Genomic DNA, 19,553 nt, shown 5'->3' on the forward strand with positions numbered 1-19,553 from the left:
CGCAGCCTGAGACTGTGTCCTCTTGTTCTGGTACTGGCTGCCTGGGAGAAGAGACCAACCTCTGCCTGTCTACAACCTCCCTTCAGGTAGTTGTAGAGAGCAATAAGGTCACCCCTGAGTCTCCTCCTCTCCAGGCTAAGCAGCCCCAGCTCCCTCAGCCTCTCCTCACAGGGCTGTGTTCCAAGCCCCTCACCAACTTTATTGCCCTTCTCTGGACTCATTCCAGCAAGTCAACCTCCTTCCTAAACTGAGGGGCCCAGAACTGGACACAGTACTTGAGGTGCAGCCTATGCAGTGCAGTGTACAGGGGCAGAATGACCTCCCTGCTCCTGCTGGCCACACTGTTCCTGATGCAGGCCAGGATGCCGTTGGCCCTCTCGGCTGCCTGGGCACACTGCAGGCTCATGTTCAGCCTACCATCAACCAGCACCCCCAGGTCCCTCTCTGCCTGGCCGCTCTCCAGGGAAGGGATCTTTCCCTTGCATGTAGTGTTTTTAAGGCTTTGGTGAGAATATCATGTTCAGTTTCAAAAAGAACCGAGTTTCTTCCAAGAAGTGTCGTAACACGTTTAGCCTGTAACAGAGACATGAAACCCAGAGAGAAACTCCTGTACAAGGCCTTCAAGTAGATTTCTTCAGGTAATGGGCTCCCCATTGCAGGAAGCTTTGATATCTCAATGTCACGTTCAGCTGTCAGTTGTCAAAAAGCTGTGAAATGCTCTTTTTAAAAAGTCACAGTTTTAATAGGTTTGGACTGGAAAGCAGCCCTGAGGAGAGAGACTTAGGGGTGCTGGGGGAGGTGAAGCTCAACAGGAGCTCTCAGTGTGCACTTGCAGCCTGCAAAGCCAATCAGATCCTGGGCTGCATCAGGAGTGTGGCCAGCAGGGCAAGGGAGGTGATCCTCCCCCTCTACTCAGCTCTGGGGAGACCCCACCTGGAGTACTGCATCCAGTTCTGGAGCCCCTGTTCCAAGAGGGATGTGGAGGTGCTGGAGCATGTCCAGAGAAGAGCCAGGAGGATGATCAGAGGGCTGGAGCTGCTCTCCTATGAGGACAGACTGAAGGAGTTGGGGCTGTTCAGTCTGGAGAAGAGAAGGCTCCCAGGTGACCTCATTGTGGCCTTCCAGTATCTGAAGGGGGCTACAAGAAAGCCGGGGAGGGACTGCTCAGGATCTCAGGGAGTGATAGGACTAGGGGGAATGGAATGAAGCTGGAGGTGGGGAGATTCAGGCTGGAGGTGAGGAGGAAGTTCTTCCCCATGAGAGTGGTGAAGCCCTGGAATGGGTTGTCCAGGGAGGTGGTTAGGGCCCTGTCCCTGGAGGTGTTTAAGCCCAGGCTGGATGAGGCTGTGGCCAGGCTGATCTAGTGTGGGGTGTCCCTGCCCATGGCAGGGGGGTTGGAACTAGATGATCCTTGTGGTCCCTTCCAACCCTGAATGATACTATGACTGAGGTGTAGGAGGGAGAGTGTTACAGGGCACTCAATCAGAAAGAGGCAGGAAACAGCTGACCAAGTGGAGGTGAAGGATGGCCTCGCAGCAGGGAGACTGGTGGTCACGGCTGTCAGGTGGAGGTGGCTTAGGGGAAGCCTTGTGATGGGTCCTTCAGGTTGGTTGGGAACCTTTTGAGTAGCAGCTATGGCACCAGCATTTCATTGCAGGAATACCTGATGGGAATTCAAGGCATTATTATTATTATTATTATTATTATTATTATTGTCATTTTGTGACTATTCATGATTTTTCAGGAGTTTTGCCATTTTTTTTTTGTGACAAAAACTTAAAGCAATCTTCATAATCATATTGTTTATTCTAGCTTCTATTTCCACTCTCCAGGTGTATTTTCTGGGAAAAGACAGAATCGTTCCCTACAAAGCAGGGTCACAGGTGGGATAGGTCATACCCATGCTGCTTCCTTGCTTCTATTTCCTTCATTTTTACAGTCCCCATCGTTTCTGTAAAATAAAGTTCGGTATAAAAGTGAGTGTAGCTTTTATTCATGTTACAGCAAACACTGTAACGCAGGGAATCAACTGGTAGTTTGGGGCTTCAGAACACTTAACTGTTCTTTCGGTGCAATCTAAGCCAGTCGAACTTCCCTCAGACCTGCCTTCTTTTTCCCCAGCCCCGGTGAGCAGCGACCGCTCAGCCTTACGGGACGCTTTCTGTTTGGGACTCGGACGCAGGCCTGCTGACCCACACCTGTAGGCACGGGAACTGGATGAGACCCGCGGGAACTAACCTGGTCTGTTCCTCACAATCCGCGCAGGGACCGATATGACTCCTCCGGCTGCGTACGTGTGCCTTAGAGTGCGGGAAACTCGCTCGGCCCAGTGCCCACCCCGGGGGAGGGGCTTCCTGCCTGCCGTCTTCGCGCCCCCGTGCCTGCCGTTCCAGTCTAGCGCCGCGGCCCGGCGGCGGAGCGGCGGAGCGGCGCCGCCCCCGTGTCCGCCGCCTCTCTTCCCTCTCCCTTGCGAAGTCACGTGGCGGGAGAAGCGTCCTGCCGGGCCCGGGCAACGCCCCTGAGCGCGGGCCGTGACGCGCGGCACACAGGGCCGTGACGTCATGCCCCCTCTGCCGTCCCCACCTCTCCGCCCCTCCATCATGGCGGCGGCGGCAAATTAGGGCAGAGCTCGTACCGCCTCGCGCGCGCGCGAGCGCGCGCCCACCACCTCCGGCGGACCGACCCGGAGCAGCGCCGCTCCTCGCCCGCCCGGCCTGTCCGCCCCCCTCCTCTCCCTCCCCGCCCCGTTCGCGTCCCGCGGCGCTCGCAGGTGAGGCAGGGGGTAAGGGCGGGCGGGCGATTCATTTATTTATTTGTTTTCCCTTCTCGCCCCCTTCGTCACCCTGCGCCCCGCCGCCCGGCAGCGCGGTGGGGGAGCCGACGGGAGGCCGGCGCGGCCGCTGGGCGGTGCGCGCGCCTCCTCTCCCCCGCCCTCCCTCCCCCTCCCGCGCATTGTCCATGACGGGAGGGGGGAGCCGGCCGCTCTCCGCGGGGTCGGTGGCCGTGGAACTTCCCGGCGGGGGTGGAGCGCAGCAGGGCCACGCCCCCCTCCTGCCCGTGCCCCCCTCCTGCCCCTCGCCGTGGCCGCGTCTGAAGGACGCGTTCCCCAGCCCCGGGTAGCCATGAGGGCCAGCGAGCCGAGCCCCCTCCAGAGCGTCCCTTCCCGACCGGCTGCCAGGAGGGCGCCGCTTCGAGCAGGTGGTCAGGCCGGGCCGGGCCGGGCCTCGCGGTATGCGAGAAGGGGCTGTGCCCCTCCGTCCCCCGGCAGCTCCTGAAGGGCGGTGGCAAGGAGAGCCGGCGGCTGCTCCGCTGCAGGGGCTGCGGCCTGCCCGCACCTGCCGCTGTAGCGCGTAGGCTGTGGCTCCGGCACGGACCCCGCCGGCTGACTCATCCCGGCTTTTTGCTCCTTGCCGTTTCTGCCCAGATATAAATACCTCATTCATCGCCGTAGTAACTGAGTAGCTTACGCTGCAACTCTTGCAGGCTCTGCTCCGGTTCTGCCTTTGTCTGGCGCTATTGAAACTTAAAGCGAGTGCAGTGCTTCTACCTTACCTCTCCTCTCGCTCACTTTCAGAACCAAATAGTGCTTGGCAGATTAAAAAAGTGAATGAAAGCTTGTTGATGGGAGCCGGGTTTGTTACGTTTTAATGTTGTGGTAGGATGTTTTAAAGCCTGAAAGGATTGAGAGCCGTTACGACTTGCAGAGTCTTTGGTTTTCTTCCTACAAGGCAAAAAAAAAAAACTCAAACCGTTTGCCTGGAACGTTCATTTAATTACATTTCCCCATAAGGTCAGCTAAAACCACTGCCCAGATACCTAACTGTCATATTTTCTAGTATTTCTATCCATTAAGTGCCACTGGAGGATCAGTAATGGATGCAGTATTGATTAATTCCAGTAAAATTGAGGTATTTGAACTCGGTAGTTCTCAAGTTTGTTAAAAGCAGCCTTTCAGACTTACCATCATATGGCATTGGAAAAATACTCTGAAGAATTCAGCTTCCAACTTGATTACAATTGAGTGCTTTGGGGAAGGCCTACCTGTTAGGGGAAGTGTCTCCAGAGATAGACTGCTGCGAGGTTAGACTAGTCTGCACATGCAGGTCTCATCTGAAGTCCCTGCATGAGCCTTCTGGAAAGGGTGCAGAGTGCTTGCATGTTTTCCACCTTGTTGATATGGGGTGTGGTTTTGTAGATCTGCAGCTCTTTGAAATTCAGTTGTGGCCATTTGAGGCTGTGCCTTTTCTCTTTGTGGAGGGAGAAGGCTGAGACTTTCTCTCTAACCCTTGACACCAGTACGTTTGGGTAGAACAGAAATGTAAAGCTAGAAAAATCATAGAATCACAGAGTTGTCAGGGTTGGAAGGGACCTCAAGGATCAGCCAGTTCCAGCCCCCTGCCATGGGCAGGGACACCTCACACTACAGCAAGGTGCTCAGACCCACATCCAGCCTGGCCTTAAAAACCTCCAGGGATGAGGCTGCCACCACCTCCCTGGGCAACCTGTGCCAGTCTCTCACCACCCTCATGGGGAAGAACTTCTTCCTAATATCCAATCTGAATCTACCCATTTCTAGTTTTGCTCCATTCCCCTCAGTCCTGTCACTCCCTGACACCCTCAAAAGTCCCTCCCCAGCCTTCTTGTAGCCCGCTTCAGATACTGCAAGGCCACAATTAGGTCTCCTCTGAGCCTTCTCTTCTCCTGACTGAGCAGCCCCACCTCCTTCAGTCTGTCCTCATAGGAGAGCAGCTCCATCCCTCTGATCATCCTCCTGGCCCTTCTCTGGATACCTTCCAGCACCTCCAGATCCTTGCTGGAATATAGGCTTCAGAACTGGACACAGTGCTCTGGGTGGGGTCTCACCAGAGCAGAGCAGCAGGGGAGAATCCCCTCCCTTGACCTCTTTGCTATGCTTTTCTTGCTGCAGCCCAGGATGTGATTGGCTTTCTGGGCTCTGTACATCAGAGTGATCTAAGAGGGGTTACTTGTTGCAGAGATTGATGTCAGGGGGATGACCCCAACTTGTGAATCTGTTGGTGGCATGCTGCCCTACGGATGATTTGAATTCCAGTGCTGCCGCTTTGTTGCCTCGCTAAATCTCCCTGTCCCTGCTTGGCTGAGCACTTGCTGACTGAGACCATGCATGCTTTGAAATATTTTTCCAGCACAGCAGCTTCCTAGTTTGATTAAGTTTGTAGCTGGTAAGTGGGGCTTGATGACCTGGGCTGTAGCTGGGAAGTGCATCCAGCCCTAGGTTCACTCTGTTTTCAAGAGAGGCTTAGCTGTGGGCATGGTGGCAGTGTTATTGGTAAGAAGAAGGCAGTCTGTGACTGTGCTGTTTTTTTCTGGGGCTGCATTTTCAGTGCTTCTGAAATCAGGAGGGGTATTGATCGCCTCTTGTTTGGGGTTTCTTTTATAAGTATGCAACAAAGCACTTTGTGAAGCCCCGGCTGTAATTGCAAAGGCGAGTCTCAGACCTGCAACAGGTTGGATAGCTGCTTGGTAGGTGCCTGGGGGCAGCTGGTGACCTGTTCTTCCAGGCAGCACCGTGGTGCTGTTGCGTTTTGGCTTTTGAAGGATGCGGGGTGCGTACGGCGTGATGCACAGGAGGATTTTGCAGGTAAGGACTGACACAGAGCCCAGCCTCATTGCTAGGGGATTGTGTTCACAGTATTCCTTGGCAGGCTCCTGTTGCTTGTTATCTAACATATCACTGACTTCTGTGGATTAGGCTGTGACAGATTGCACCAGGAAGCGTCAGCCTGACTGGAACTCTGTGCTCAGGTCAGTTGAGCAGCTCAGCCCACGTGAAAAAAAGGACAGCAGGGTTGGGGGAGTAACAAACTAAGCAAGCTTCAACACATGCAGCCTTTTGCTCCCCCTGGGGTGCAGGAACTCAGGAGGGCTTTTTGTGGGGAGTAATTGGTAATAATTTTTATCTCTTAGCTTTTTAAGAGGCAATATTCTTGCAGCAAACCTGCTACACCACGAGGAAGCCTCCTGCCCTTGCTTTGAGGCCTGTCTAGCCTGTGTATAATGCCTGATTTCCTCTGTTCCATTCCATCTCCCATACAAGCCCTTGCCTTATTCTCTTAAACAATTTCTGGAGCTTCTTCCATTTTTCTCCAGCAGTGGAAAGCTCTCCTTCCTCTGATGTGGTGCCTCAAGCTGCATGTCCCTTTTTCATCCCACTCAGTCTTGAAAAGTGGCCTTTTCTGAGACATTAACAGCATCTGAGCCAATATTTGTCTGTTTCCTGTAGTAAACAAACCCAGTCATTCACAATTCAAAATGAGTAATCCAGTACCCCAGGAAGACCAGTGACTCTGAAGTGCCTGCCCAGTCTGACACTCTCTTATGTGAAGCTGAAGATGTTTCCTTTATTCAGGCTCCTAAATGTCCTTCCTCATTTCAACACAGATCTACCTTCCACAATCCAGTGACCAAAGTGATGAGTGGTTTTTCAGCCAAAGCTGTTTTTCTTCATGCTTTTCACAGGGAAGCATTAACTGCTATTTAAATAAGCTGTAGTCTGCTTGTCTCCCTCTCTTTTTGTTTCCTTTTCCTCCCTCTAGAGGTGCTGAGCTAAGCATGCTGAAGTTTCCCTGAATTAGTGCTCACTGCTGCTCTGGAGTCTGGCACTTGCTGTGCCTGTGTTCCTTCATTTGCTGTGTTGATTTGGAATTGCACCCTTTGTTACATGTTCAGGCTTGTTCTCTGATCCACAGCATAGTGTCTGGATGTCTCTGGGCCATCTGTCAGAGTGCTGTTTTCAGGCCAGATCAGTTCAGGTTGTCTGGAAGGGCTGCCATTCACTGTGTAGGCGTTGGGAGAAGCCTGTTGGTCTCAGGGCTGTGGATCTCTGCTGAGCAAACCAGAACTGCAGCCTGCTGGGGAGCAGCTTTTGCAGTCTGGTGAAGGACATCTATCAGGCCTGGTGATGTGAACATGTGATGTGGTGATGACACCTGGGGATCTGGTCTGAAGAGCAGATCTGTAGCATCATAGAATTGTTGGCATTGGAAGGGAGCTCAAGCACCATCTAGTTCCAACCCCCTGCCATGGGCAGGGACACACAGAGAATCACATAGAATCACCAGGGTTAGAAGGGACCTCAAAGATCATCAAGTCCAACCTGTCACCACAGACCTCATGACTAAACCATGGCACCAAGTGCCACATCCAATCCCCTCTTGAACACCTCCATGGATGGGGACTCCACCACCTCCCTGGGCAGCACATTCCAATGGTGAATGACTCTCTCTGGGAAGAACTTTCCCCTCACCTCCAGCCTGAACTTCCCCTGGCACAGCTTGAGACTGTGTCCTCTTGTTCTGGTGCTGCTTGCCTGGGAGAAGAGACCAACCCCCTCCTGGCTACATCCTCCCTTCAGGTAGTTGTAGTTAGCAATGGGGTCTCCCCTGAGCCTCCTCTTCTCCAGGCTAAGCAACCCCAGCTCCCTCAGCCTCTCCTCACAGGGCTGTGCTCAAGGCCTCTCCCCAGCCTTGTTGCCTTTCTCTGGACACATTCAAGTCTCTCAATGTCCTTCTTAAACTGAGGAGCCCAGAACTGGACACAGGACTCAAGGTGTGGCCTAACCAGTGCAGAGTACAGGGCACAAACACCTCACACTACAGCAGGTTGCTCCCAGCCACATCCAGCCTGGCCTTAAATACGTCCAGAGATGAGGCTTCTACCACCTCCCTGGGCAGCCTGTGCCAGTGTCCACTGTCTATTGTTAAAGGATCCTAAAGTCTTCTGAGCAGTTATTGTTTTTCCAATCTCCCTGCTTTATGAAACTCAGTTTATGGAAGCAGCTGAAGGCCAACTCTGCAGTTGTGCAGAAGCTGTGCTTATCTTCTGCTCTAATTTCTTGTGCTTCTGAAGAATGGTGTGTTGCCTGTAGAGCACTCTGGGGTAGAGGCCACATAGAGGTAGGATTACTGCTCTGAGGGAAAAGGGAAGAGTGTTGACTCAGAATTTCAGCATTGATTCCTCTCTCTGTAAATCACTCTTTCAATTCAATCCATAGCAGAGACTCAGTCAAGTCTTTGGTAAAGGATTTCAGGCATTTGGAAACACATGGCAAGAGGCAGAGCTTCCAGAGTACAGCCTTCCTGACAGAGTCCTCCTCTGTTTTGGGTACCAAGTGACTGTCAGAAATCAGAATTGCTAAAGATTAAAGGGGGAACACTCAGCCCATTTTACACCAAGGCTTTTCCTTTTGCAGCTTTTAATCTGTTGGACAAATGTTTCTCTGCCAAGCCACCTGCTTACGCAGTAACTGTGCCACAGCTCAGATAACAGTTCTGCTTATCCTCACTCACCAGTCAACAAAGTTGGTGAGGAGTTTGGAACACAACCCCAATGAGGAGAGGCTGAGGGAGCTGGGGTTGCTTAGCCTGGAGAAGAGGAGGCTCAGGGGTGACCTTATTGCTGTCTACAACTCCCTGAAGGGAGGTTGTAGACAGGCAGAGGTTGGTCTCTTCTCCCAGGCAGCCAGCACCAGAACAAGAGGACACAGTCTCAGGCTGTGCCAGGGGAGGTTTAGGCTGGAGGTTAGGAGGAAATTCTACACAGAGAGAGTGATTGCCCATTGGAATGGGCTGCCCAGGGAGGTGGTGGAGTCACCATCACTGGAGGTGTTCAGGAGGAGACTTAATGGGGTGCTTGGTGCCATGGGTTAGTTGTTTAGGTGGGTTGGATTGGTTGATGGGTTGGACACGATGATCTTGAAGGTCTCTTCCAACCTGTTTTATTCTATGTATTCTATTGTGAATTCCTGTCCAGGGAGGAGGAGCTAGAAGTTAGCCCAGACATCTTGCATAGCTAGGCTGGCCAATGCTTCTCTTGATTTATTCTGTTTGTATTATTTTGAGTCTTGAGGCTTCATTTGCAGGTTGTGCTTTAGTTTGGCCTGGTCTCAAGGCATTTCCAGTATAACTGGGAGCCCTCTTGAGATGTTGCAACTTCTGTTCCCTTTATATAGAATTTTTCTTGTTCTGTTTTAAGCTTTAAAATAGGTTTTCATTTTTCTTCTGAATGTATCTGCAGCAGTCTCTCACTAGTAACTGACACATCTCCTTCAGTGCAGTAGCCTGAACTTTCATGCCTGCCTTTCATTCAGATACCCATTCTGATGGCCCAGAGTGGGCTACTGCTTGTTTGGGGATGACTTTTGGAAGTGATTGAGAACTTTATCTTGAGAGCTTACATGAACATGAGCCTGCAGTGTGCCCAGGCAGCCAGGAGGGCCAATGGCATCCTGGCCTGCATCAGGAACAGTGTGGCCAGCAGGAGCAGGGAGGTCATTCTCCCCTGTACACTGCACTGGTTAGGCCACACCTCAAGTACTGTGTCCAGTTCTGGGCCTCTCAGTTTAGGAAGGAGGTTGACCTGCTGGAAGGTGTCCAGAGAAGGGCAACAAAGTTGGTGAGGGGCTTGGAAACAGCCCTGTGAGGAGAGGCTGAGGGAGCTGGGATTGCTCAGCCTGGAGAAGAGGAGGCTCAGGGGTGACCTTATTGCTGTCTACAACTACCTGAAGGGAGGTTGTAGACAGGCAGAGGTTGGTCTCTTCTCCCAGGCAGCCAGCACCAGAACAAGAGGACACAGTCTCAGGCTGTGCCAGGGGAGGTTTAGGTTGCATGTTAGGAAGAAGTTCTACACAGAGAGAGTGATTGCCCATTGGAATGGGCTGCCCTGGGAGGTGGTGGAGTCACCATCACTGGAGGTGTTCAGGAGGAGACTTGATGGGGTGCTTGGTGCCATGGATTAGTTGTTTAGGTGGGTTGGATTGGTTGATGGGTTGGACACAATGATCTTGAAGGTCTCTTCCAACCTGGTTTGGTTTATTCTAAATAAAGGTTTATTCTAAATAAAAATCCCTAACTAACAATATTTGGTTCATCAAGTTGATGGCATGTTGGAAGCAGTTATCCATACTGTTCCTATTACAGAGATCTAAGCCTTGTTAATTCATCTGAAGCTTCTCTTCACTCTGTTCTGTGCCTTTCCCCCACTTCTCTGCTGCTTTCTGAGATTATTGTTTAACCTTTTTTGCTGTGGCTGGTTTTGAGTTCTCTCCACCTTTCTTTCATTTTTTCCCCCTCCCTGTTCTGAGTTGTTAGAAAAAAAGAAGCAACAAAACAATTAAAGCAAACCAGGGATGTTCTTCAGCCAGATGTTGCTGTTGGGTGTGGATTTCTGCTTTGGAGGTGTCAATGTCTGGGTGAGAAGTGCAGGACGTACAGCCATCTGTTCTCCCAGTCCCTAGGATGATGTGGCCTTGCCTCTGTTTGCCATGTGTTCGCCTTTACTGTTGGAACAGTAACATTAATTCAAGGCAACTGTGGTCACTAAAACTTTTAAGCATCATGACAGCACATCAGAGAAAGCAGAGGATCAGGAGAACACTCCTCAGAGGCCCGGGGGAAGAGAGGCTCCTTGCAATCCATCTTTTAGCCTCAAATTGTAGTCAGTCACTCTTCAGAACCCTTCAAATCTCCTTTGTGTGAATACATGTGTTTTTGTGTGTGGTTGAGTTGGAAGGCATTCTGAGGAGCACACACGTTGAGGAACCGTTCAGTTTGCTTTAATGTGAGAGCACTGCCGAGCAGGAGTGAGAGATTCCACTGCCGGCAGCAGGGGAGCCGGGCTGGGGGGCAGTTGGTTCTCATTACAATAAGAATGCATAGGATATCAGGGCAAAAACCTGGCTATTACTTCACAACTGTTATGTAATTCCCTGTTATGTATGAGTTCCTGACCTGTTGCAGCCATACAAAACCCCCAAGCAAACCTCTCTGTTCTCTTTTGCAGTCTTCCTCAGTGACCCGGCGAGGAAGCCTCAGTGCCCGTAAGAGCGCTGCCGCCCTGCAAGCCAACCTGATGGCGTCCTCTACTGCCGTGCCTGTAGGGTTTCACTATGAGACAAAGTATGTAGTGCTCAGCTACCTGGGACTTTTATCACAAGAGAAGCCGCAGGAGCACCCTCCTCCTTCAGCTCAAGGTAATGCTTGCATATTGCTTGATAGGTTGGACTCGATGATCTCCAAGGGCTCTTCTAACCTGGTTAATTCTATTCTATTCTGTAGTCATCTCTGTGTATTTACATGTGCAGCTGTACTTGCAATTAGTGCTGCAGCTCTTTGTGCATGGATGGAGAGTGCTAGCCTGAGGTTTACTGTGATGCATCTCTTACTTTATTCCTCTACAGTAATTGGAGGAGATGCTAATGGAGAAAAAGCTCTTTGTACTTAGTTCACTGTTTTCATTTGAGCTGTGCCAGGGCCAGTTGGTGTTTATGAAGCAAATAAGTGGGTTTAGTATCTGTCTGGAGGCTAGGAGGAGTGGAGATCTTTGTTGAGCCATCTTGAGAATTTGAGCACATGCCTGGTTTTTTTTGGGAGGCAAGTGGAAGTCAACAAGGGTGAGGTGGTGTTTACCAGCATAAACTGGGCAGTGACTTGAGCAATCTCATGTGCTAAATAGTTTTGCCCTATTAAGCTGAGGCTTCTGTTGATGTCAGTCACTGGTAGTGCAGAGGTGTGAGGCTTAGCCTGGCCTAAGCTACACCTATTTGTTTATTTAATTTGGAGAAGACAAGGACTGCATGGAGTCAGAGGCAGATGTTTCTTCCAGGCTAGGTTTATGTATACACAGGAGGCTAAATAAATAAATGGGAGGCAGAACAGATAGATTGTGCTTCACACAAGCCTAGGGAGTAAGACTTGATTTTGTGGTGGCAGGCACTTCAACAATGCTGTTTGTCAAGGTTGGATTGGGGAATTGTCACTTCCAAATGGCATTTCAGCCACTACTCATTCCTGTGGTTCAGAATCGACTCTGATGAAGCGTAGCAAGAAAAACCTCCAAAGACAGACTCTTTGTTATTGAGCAAGCATTTATGAGTGCATCCTCTGGCATTGACTGAACTCACCTGTCATGAAGTGAGAAGCACCTGAAGAGACAGCATCAAGAGTTGGGACAGCAATGGTCACTTTGGCACCAAAGCACATAGCCTGTGCTGCTTATATGTACAGCATTTATGAAAGTGATCTCAGTGTGCTGGTTGGTTTCTGTAGCATTCATAAAGTAAACCTCAGTGCATTGAGGTGTGTCCATTGCTTCCACTCTGACTGTCTCTGTGGCCCATGAAAGGAGAGGCACTGTAGTGCCAAGAAGCTGTTTCAAAAGACTCTTTGTTGGCAAATGTGCTTGTTCTGGCTTTCTGCATATCCTCAGGTAGCTGGGCTAGGACTGGAGATGTGTTGAGCACATTGTGGCAGTTTTAGGCTGTGCCTTTAAAAGTCAGCTGCAGATTTTGGAGCAGAAGAGTGAATCACAGAATCACCAAGGTTGGAAGAGACCTCAAAGATCATCAGGTCCAACCTGTCACTACAGACCCCATGACTAACCCTGGCTTCAAGTGCCACATCCAATCCCCTCTTCAACACCTCCAGGGATGGTGACTCCACCACCTCCCTGGGCAGCACATTCCAATGACCAACAACTCTCTCTGGGAAGAACTTTCTCCTCACCTCCAGCCTAAACTTCCCCTGGTGCAGCTTGAGACTGTGTCCTCTTGTTCTGGTGCTGCTTGCCTGGGAGAAGAGACCAACCCCCTCCTGGCTACAACCTCCCTTCAGGGAGTTGGAGAGGGCAATAAGGTCTCCCCTGAGCCTCCTCTTCTCCAGGCTAAGCAACCCCAGCTCCCTCAGCCTCTCCTCACAGGGCTGTGCTCAAGGCCTCTCCCCAGCCTTGTTGCCCTTCTCTGGACACCTTCAAGTCTCTCAATGTCCTTCTTAAACTGAGGGGCCCAGAACTGGACACAGGACTCAAGGTGTGGCCTAACCAGTGCTGAGCACAGGGCACAATGACTTCCCTGCTCCTTCTGGCCACACTGTTCCTGATGTAGGCCAGGATGCCATTGGCCTTCTTGGCCACCTGGGCACACTGCTGGCTCATGTTGAGGTGGCTGTCAATCAGCACCCCCAGGTCCCTCTCTGTTTGGGAGCTCTCAGCCACTCTGCCCCCAGCCTGTAGCTCTGCATGGGGCTGTATAAACAATTCACAGTTGGGTGTAAAAAGGAAAACAAAAGATTATTCTAAACTAATTTCCTTGGCCACATGTGTGCAGGGGACCCTTAGCAGTCTCTCCCACATGCATTTTTTCCCCCTTTCTCTGGCTGCTGCTTCTGAGGCTGCTTGGTTGGAGAAGGATCTTGCCTGCCAACCATTACAGTACATACAAAGCTAGAGGCTGGAAGTCTGTTTTGTTCTGTAAATGCAAGATCCAGAAAGGAAACCATTAGTCTAGAAGGGGTTTGTTAAGAATGTTGTGGTGATAATTGCCTTTCAAATGTTTGCAAATTGAGAGGAAACCTTTCAACCAATTGTTTCTGAAACCTCTTAAGAAGTACTTGCACTCAAGGGCCATGCTGTAGTGTTATGGGTAGGAAGTTATAAATGCTTAAATGAAATCTGTGTAGTCAGTTGAGAGGACTTGCTCCTGAGCAGGGATAGCTGCTGAGTCTCCTCTTCTGCTGTTATGTAGCTGTAGCAGCCTGTGTGCCAGCAGGCTGTGGCTGGGTTTGCTCTTGAAGCACTCCAAACCACTGATGCTTTCCAAATCTGTTCTTTCATCTTTGTTGCACTAAACCTTCCTTTCTAAACAGGAAATTCTTGTGTATTTCTCCAACCCTCACTCCTAACCCCAGGCAGTGACCACAGCTTCTCTCCTGGTCATCTTTCACCGGAATTAGATCTATTTTTCAGAGTTGTTACTGGTTTAGATTAAAAAAAAAGTCCCTTTGAATCTGCCAGGTTGGTTCTCACTCTGTTTCATAATGCCTTGGATGGACTTCAGGCTGTTAATGAGCTGATCCTTCTATGATCAGGTGACCCGTCTGGTGGACGTGGGGAGGCCTGTGGATGTGGTCTGCCTAGACTTCAGCAAGGCCTTTGACACCGTCCCCCACAGCAAACTGCTGGCTAAGCTGTCAGCTCGTGGCTTGGACCACAACACTCTGTGCTGGGTTAGGAACTGGGTGGAGGCTGAGCCCAGAGTGGTGGTGAATGGTGCCACATCCAGCTGGCGGCCAGGCACCAGTGGTGTCCCCAAGGGATCAGTGCTGGGCCCTGTGCTCTTTAACATCTTCATTGATGACCTGGATGAGGGCATTGAGTCAGTCGTCAGCAAGTTTGCAGATGACATCAAATTAGGAGCAGATGTTGGTCAGTTAGAGGGCAGAAAGGCTCTGCAGAGGGACCTCGACCGACTGGACAGATGGGCAGAGTCCAATGGGATGGCATTCAACAAGTCCAAGTGCCAGGAGCTGCACTTGGGCCACAACAACCCCATGCAGAGCTATAGGCTGGGGTCAGAGTGGCTGAGTGCTCCCAAACAGAGAGGGACCTGGAGGTGCTGATCGACAGCTGCCTGAATATGAGCCAGCAGTGTGCCCAGGTGGCCAAGAAGGCCAATGGCATCCTGGCCTGCATTAGGAATAGTGTGGCCAGCAGGAGCAGGGAAGTCATTGTGCCCTGTGCTCTGCATTGGTTAGGCCACACCTTGAGTCCTGTGTCCAGTTCTGGGCCCCTCAGTTTAAGAAGGACATTGAGAGACTTGAAGGTGTCCAGAGAAGGGCAACAAGGCTGGGGAGAGGTCTTGAGCACAGCCCTGTGAGGAGAGGCTGAGGGAGCTGGGGTTGCTTAGCCTGGAGAAGAGGAGGCTCAGGGGAGACCTCATTGCTCTCTACAACTCCCTGAAGGGAGGTTGTAGCCAGGTGGGGGTTGGTCTCTTCTCCCAGGCAACCAGCACCAGGACAAGAGGACACAGTCTCAAGCTGTGCCAGGGGAGCTTTAGACTCAAGGTGAGGAGAAAGTTCTTCCCAGAGAGAGTTGTTGGTCATTGGGATGTGCTGCCCAGGGAGGTGGTGGAGTCCCCATCCCTGGAGGTGTTCAAGAGGGGATTGGATGTGGTGCTTGAAGCCATGGTTTAGTTGTCAGGAGGTGTTGGGTGCTAGGTTGGACTTGATGATCTCTGAGGTCTTTTCCAACCTTATTGATTCTATGATTCCTTGCTGCTTGGCATGTGGCTGATGCCTGCTTGTGGAGAGTTGTACCAAAGCACTCTGCTCTATGTACTCTCCTCCAGAGAGGCAGTGATCCCAGCAGCAGCCCATAATGGATCATGACTGCACTGCCTCATGCACTGTTGGAAGGTAGCTGGGTAGCAAGAGTGGTCTGAGAAACCTTGTTTAGGGCAAAAGAGAGGTGAGAGGTGGTAAATGAGAATGAGCAGTTGTGTAGAATCCCATCCTGAGAAGGAAGCTTCTGTGTTTGGGTAAGGAAGCCTTAAGAGGGATGGTGGCAGGATGACAATACCTGCTGCTTCTCTCTGTGTTCTCCAAGCAGGGTCAGACACTGGTGATGCAACTTCTTGAGTCATCCCAAGTTCTTTCCATTGATGATGTCTCTGGTGAGCAGTCTCCCTACTCTAGGTGGCTGAACACTGCTCACTTGTGAATTGAGAGGATTCTGATTCAAAGGAGCTGTCACCTAATCTTCTTTTGCTTTAATTTCATCATTGTCCTGATGGAGCCTTTCACAGGAAACAATTGCAGTAGTGATAGGAGCTACCTGTTTCTACTTTAACTGCAGAATTCTCCTCTGGTTTATGTTTCTTTTGTATGAGGTACCAACTGAGTACTGCATCAGGGGAAGAATAATGAACTGCACCTGTACAGCACAGCTTAGGAGGTGATCTGCTAGAGAGCAGCCCCCTGGAGGAGGGGCCCCTAGGAGTCCTGGTGGACAACAAGTTCTGCATGGGACAGCAATGTGCCCTTGTGGCCAGGAAGAGTGTATCCAGCAGATCCAGGGAGGGTCTTCTCCCCTCTGCTCTGCTCTGGTGAGACCTCACCTGGAATACTGCATCCAGCTCTGGGCTCCCCAGTTCAAGAGGGACAGGGATCTGCTGGAGAGAGTCCAAGGGAAGGCTACAAGGATGCTGAAGGGACTGCAGCACTGCCTGGAGAGGAGAGGCTGAGAGCCCTGGGGCTGTTTAGTCTGGAGAGGAGAAGACTGAGAGGGATCTGATCAATGTCTATCAATAGCTGAGGGCTGGGGGTCAGGAAGGAAGGGACAGGGACAGCCTCTGCTCACTTGTGCCCTGGGATAGGACAAGGGGCAATGGATGGAAACCACAGCACAGGAGGTTCCACCTCAATGTGAGGAAGAACTTCTTCACAGTGAGGGTCCCAGAGCCCTGGAGCAGGCTGCTCAGAGAGGTTGTGGAGTCTCCTTCTCTGGAGCCTTTCCAGGCCTGTCTGGATGTGTTCCTGTGTGACCTGTGCTGGATTCTCTGGTCCTGCTCTGGCAGGGGGGTTGGATTGGATGACCTCTGGAGGTCCCTTCCAACCCCTAACATCCTGTGTGATCATGTGTGTGAACTGGTACCTAGTAGTTCCTCTTCATCAATTTGTTTTTCAGACCCTGCTTTGCTTTTTGCCTGGTTTCTGTGTCATATCACAATACAAGGAGAGGATCTGGAGAAGCCAGTTGTAGTTTGCCCTTGTAAAGCTGATCTCTTGTCTCCTTGGGAGCGTGAGGGACTCCTCTAGAGGGCAGTTCAGAGCAGGCTCCTGGTCACAGCCACCTTGTGTCACAGCTACCTTGTGTCACAGCTGGAGCATCTTCTCTCTCTAACTCCACAACCTCTCTGTTCCAGTGCTCTGAGACCCTCACTGTGAAGAAGTTCTTCCTGGTGTTGAGGTGAAACTTCCTGTGCTGCAGTTTGTATCCATTGCCCCTTGTCCTATCCCAGGGCACAATGAGCAGAGTCTGGCCCTTCCTGAGCCCCAGCCCTCAGGCATTTACAGACATTGATTAGATCCCCTCTCAGGCTTCTCCTTGCATGTGACCAGAACGTGGGGAAGTAAGGCACACTAGGTGTCATTAGTATTTCTGTACCCCTCTTGAGTCTCCTCCTACAGCATTCTCACCGGTTTTGGTGAGGTTTTAACACTCCATTTAAACCAGAGAATGTATCTCATGGATCAAAACCAAACCCCCCCCAAAACACCAACCACCTAAACAAGTGATCCTTCCCAGCAGGAGGGCTACTCTTTTACCTCCTGGAGAACTAGTAATAGAAATTAAATGCTTTGGTCCATTACCCCTCTGTTTCCTCCTGTAGTCATCTCCTACAGACCTGTTGCTATCCTGTGTTTCACTCCAGAGCTTGTTTTATGATGTCTGCCTTTTTGTTCCAAGTGCTCCTGGAGATGTTGAAGATGTTTGTTAGATTTCAGGTTGAAACATCTCATTTTTCAGGGACATAATAAGCTTTTTGAGACCATTGCTTTTCAGAGGGATTTTACTTGGTGAAGAGGAAACTCAGCCAAATTCCATAGGAAATTACTTTACTTGATTCCCTTCTGGAGCTCTTGGTTGCTCTTGAGTCACTTGCAAGAAAGATGGCTTCAATTACAAGAGCTAAGGCTGCTTCTGGTTTCAGGCAGAGAAGGCTGATCTGAGTCAAGATCTGATTAACTACTCTGAAATTTCTGTTTGCATGGCTTCTCTGCAGGGCAGGCACTGAAGAGAGAGAACCATCTGCAGAACCAATCTTTTAACCTTACAGCCTTACAGTGCTCTGTAGTTCATTCATTCCAGCCTAAACCTGCCCTCAGGGGAAGTTCAGGCTGGATGTTAGGAAGAAGTTCTTCCCAGAAAGAGAGATTGGCCCTTGGGATGTGCTGCCCAGGGAGGTGGTGGAGTCACCATCACTGGAGGTGTTTAGGAGGAGCCTGGATGAGGCACTTGGTGCCATGGTTGAGTTGGTCAGATGGTGTTGGGTGATAGGTTGGACTGGATGGTCTCAAAGGTCTTTTCCAACCTGGTTTATTCCATTCCACATTCCCTTCCACATTCCCTTCCCATTCCCTATTCCATGTTCCATTCCATATTCTATTCCATGTTCCATATTCCATTCCACATTCCATTCCACATTCCATATTCCATTCCATATTCCATTCCATATTCCATTCCATCCCATTCCATTCCATATTCCATATGCCATTCCATTCCATATTCCATAGTCCATTCCATATTCCATAGTCCATTCCATATTCCATTCCAGTTCATATTCCATATTCCAGTCCATATTCCAGTCCATATTCCATATGCCATTCCATATTCCATTCCATATGCCATTCCATTCCATATTCCATATGCCATTCCATTCCATAGTCCATTCCATAGTCCATTCCATAGTCCATTCCAGTTCATATTCCATATTCCAGTCCATATTCCAGTCCATATTCCATTCCATATTCCATATTCCATTCCATAGTCCATTCCATATTCCATTCCCTATTCCATATTCCATTCCCTATTCCATATTCCATTCCATATTCCATCCCATCCCATGTTCTATTCTCTGTTCTACCCTGGTTAATTCCAGTCTAGTCTATTATTCTGTGGTGGATTTCAGTTTCTCCAGAGGAGCATCCATCAAACTTAGCTGAGAAATAGTTTGGGAGATCACTCTCAGCAGAGTGGTGCCAGAGCAGTGCTTCTGCATCACCCTCACCTCAGTGGCCTTAGCTGGGGTTTCTGGCAGGCTTTGCTTTCCTTTTTGGTAGGGTTTCAGGTGATAATACAAATTGCTTGCAGAAATCTGCTAAACCAAAAAGGATTCTCAAGTGTCCTCTATGTTTGAGGCAACAGACAAGTGCCATTGTTCTGGATGTGTGGGAGCTCCCAGTCCTCTGTTCATAGCCCGTGGAGAGATGCTGCAGTATTTTTTGTTAGAACTACTTGTATCTCCTACTGGCTCACTACACAGAAAATGAATATCAAGTACTGGGAAGCACTTCTGCATTTTTCCCCCCAAAGCTGATGCTCATTCTAGAAGCTTCCAAGCTGCTGCAATTGTTAGTGCTGTTGCAAGTGCATCAAGGTACTTGTTGGGGTTCAATATATTTGTTAATGCTTCTTGTGTTTCATCAAGGAGTCATTTTTAGAGTCACAGAATGTCAGGGGTTGGAAGGGACCTTGGAAGCTCATCCAGTCCAAGCCCCCTGTCACAGCAGGAGCACCTAAAGCAGATCACACAGGAACACATCCAGGCAGGTTTGGAATACTTCCAGAGAGGGAGACTCCACAACCCCCCTGGGCAGCCTGCTCCAGGGTTCTCTCACCCTCACAGGGAAAAAATGTTTTCTCCTGTTTCCATGGAACTTCCTCTGCCTCAGTTTCCACCACTGCCTCTTGTGCTGGCATTGGGCATCCCCCAGCAGAGCCTGGCTCCAGCCTCTGGGCACTCACCCTGCACAGCTTTATCAACATGAATGAGGTCTCCCTCAGGCTCCTCCTCCTCAAGCTACAGAGCCCTCAGCTCCCTCAGGCTCTCCTCATGAGGCAGATCTTCCACTCCCTTCATCATCTTTGTGGCTCTTTGCTGGACTCTTTCAGGCAGTTTCTTGAGGTCCTTCCTGAACTGAGGGCCCCAGAACTGGACACAATATTCCAGCTGTGGCCTCACC

General features: G+C 50.5%; 1 protein-coding gene and 1 long non-coding RNA gene across 4 annotated transcripts in view; one reads left to right on the top strand and one right to left on the bottom strand.

Moving 5' to 3' along the window:
* Window positions 1-1,787: 1,787 nt before the first annotated feature.
* On the bottom strand, window positions 1,788-2,479 carry LOC137442816 (uncharacterized). Its single transcript, XR_010987773.1, has 3 exons — window positions 2,295-2,479; window positions 2,060-2,198; window positions 1,788-1,951 (listed from the first exon to the last, which is right to left on the bottom strand). It is a non-coding gene; the product is annotated as an uncharacterized lncRNA (long non-coding RNA).
* Window positions 2,272-19,553, top strand: part of BCL2L13 (BCL2 like 13) — a 61,185-nt gene continuing 43,903 nt past the window's right edge. For 2 of the 3 annotated variants that reach the window (XM_068141840.1, XM_068141842.1), the window contains exons 1-2: window positions 2,585-2,770; window positions 10,819-11,008. In XM_068141840.1, the coding sequence (XP_067997941.1) occupies window positions 10,888-11,008 (121 nt within the window). In that variant the 5' untranslated portion in view covers window positions 2,585-2,770; window positions 10,819-10,887. Of the gene's footprint in view, window positions 2,291-2,584; window positions 2,771-10,818; window positions 11,009-19,553 lie in introns of those variants that run through there. The other variant, XM_068141841.1, reaches the window with a different exon arrangement.

This window comes from Melanerpes formicivorus, unplaced genomic scaffold (assembly GCF_026170545.1).
Source record: "Melanerpes formicivorus ecotype bairdi unplaced genomic scaffold, bMelFor1.0.p_v2 SCAF_8, whole genome shotgun sequence".
NCBI classification, from domain to species: Eukaryota; Metazoa; Chordata; class Aves; order Piciformes; family Picidae; genus Melanerpes; species Melanerpes formicivorus.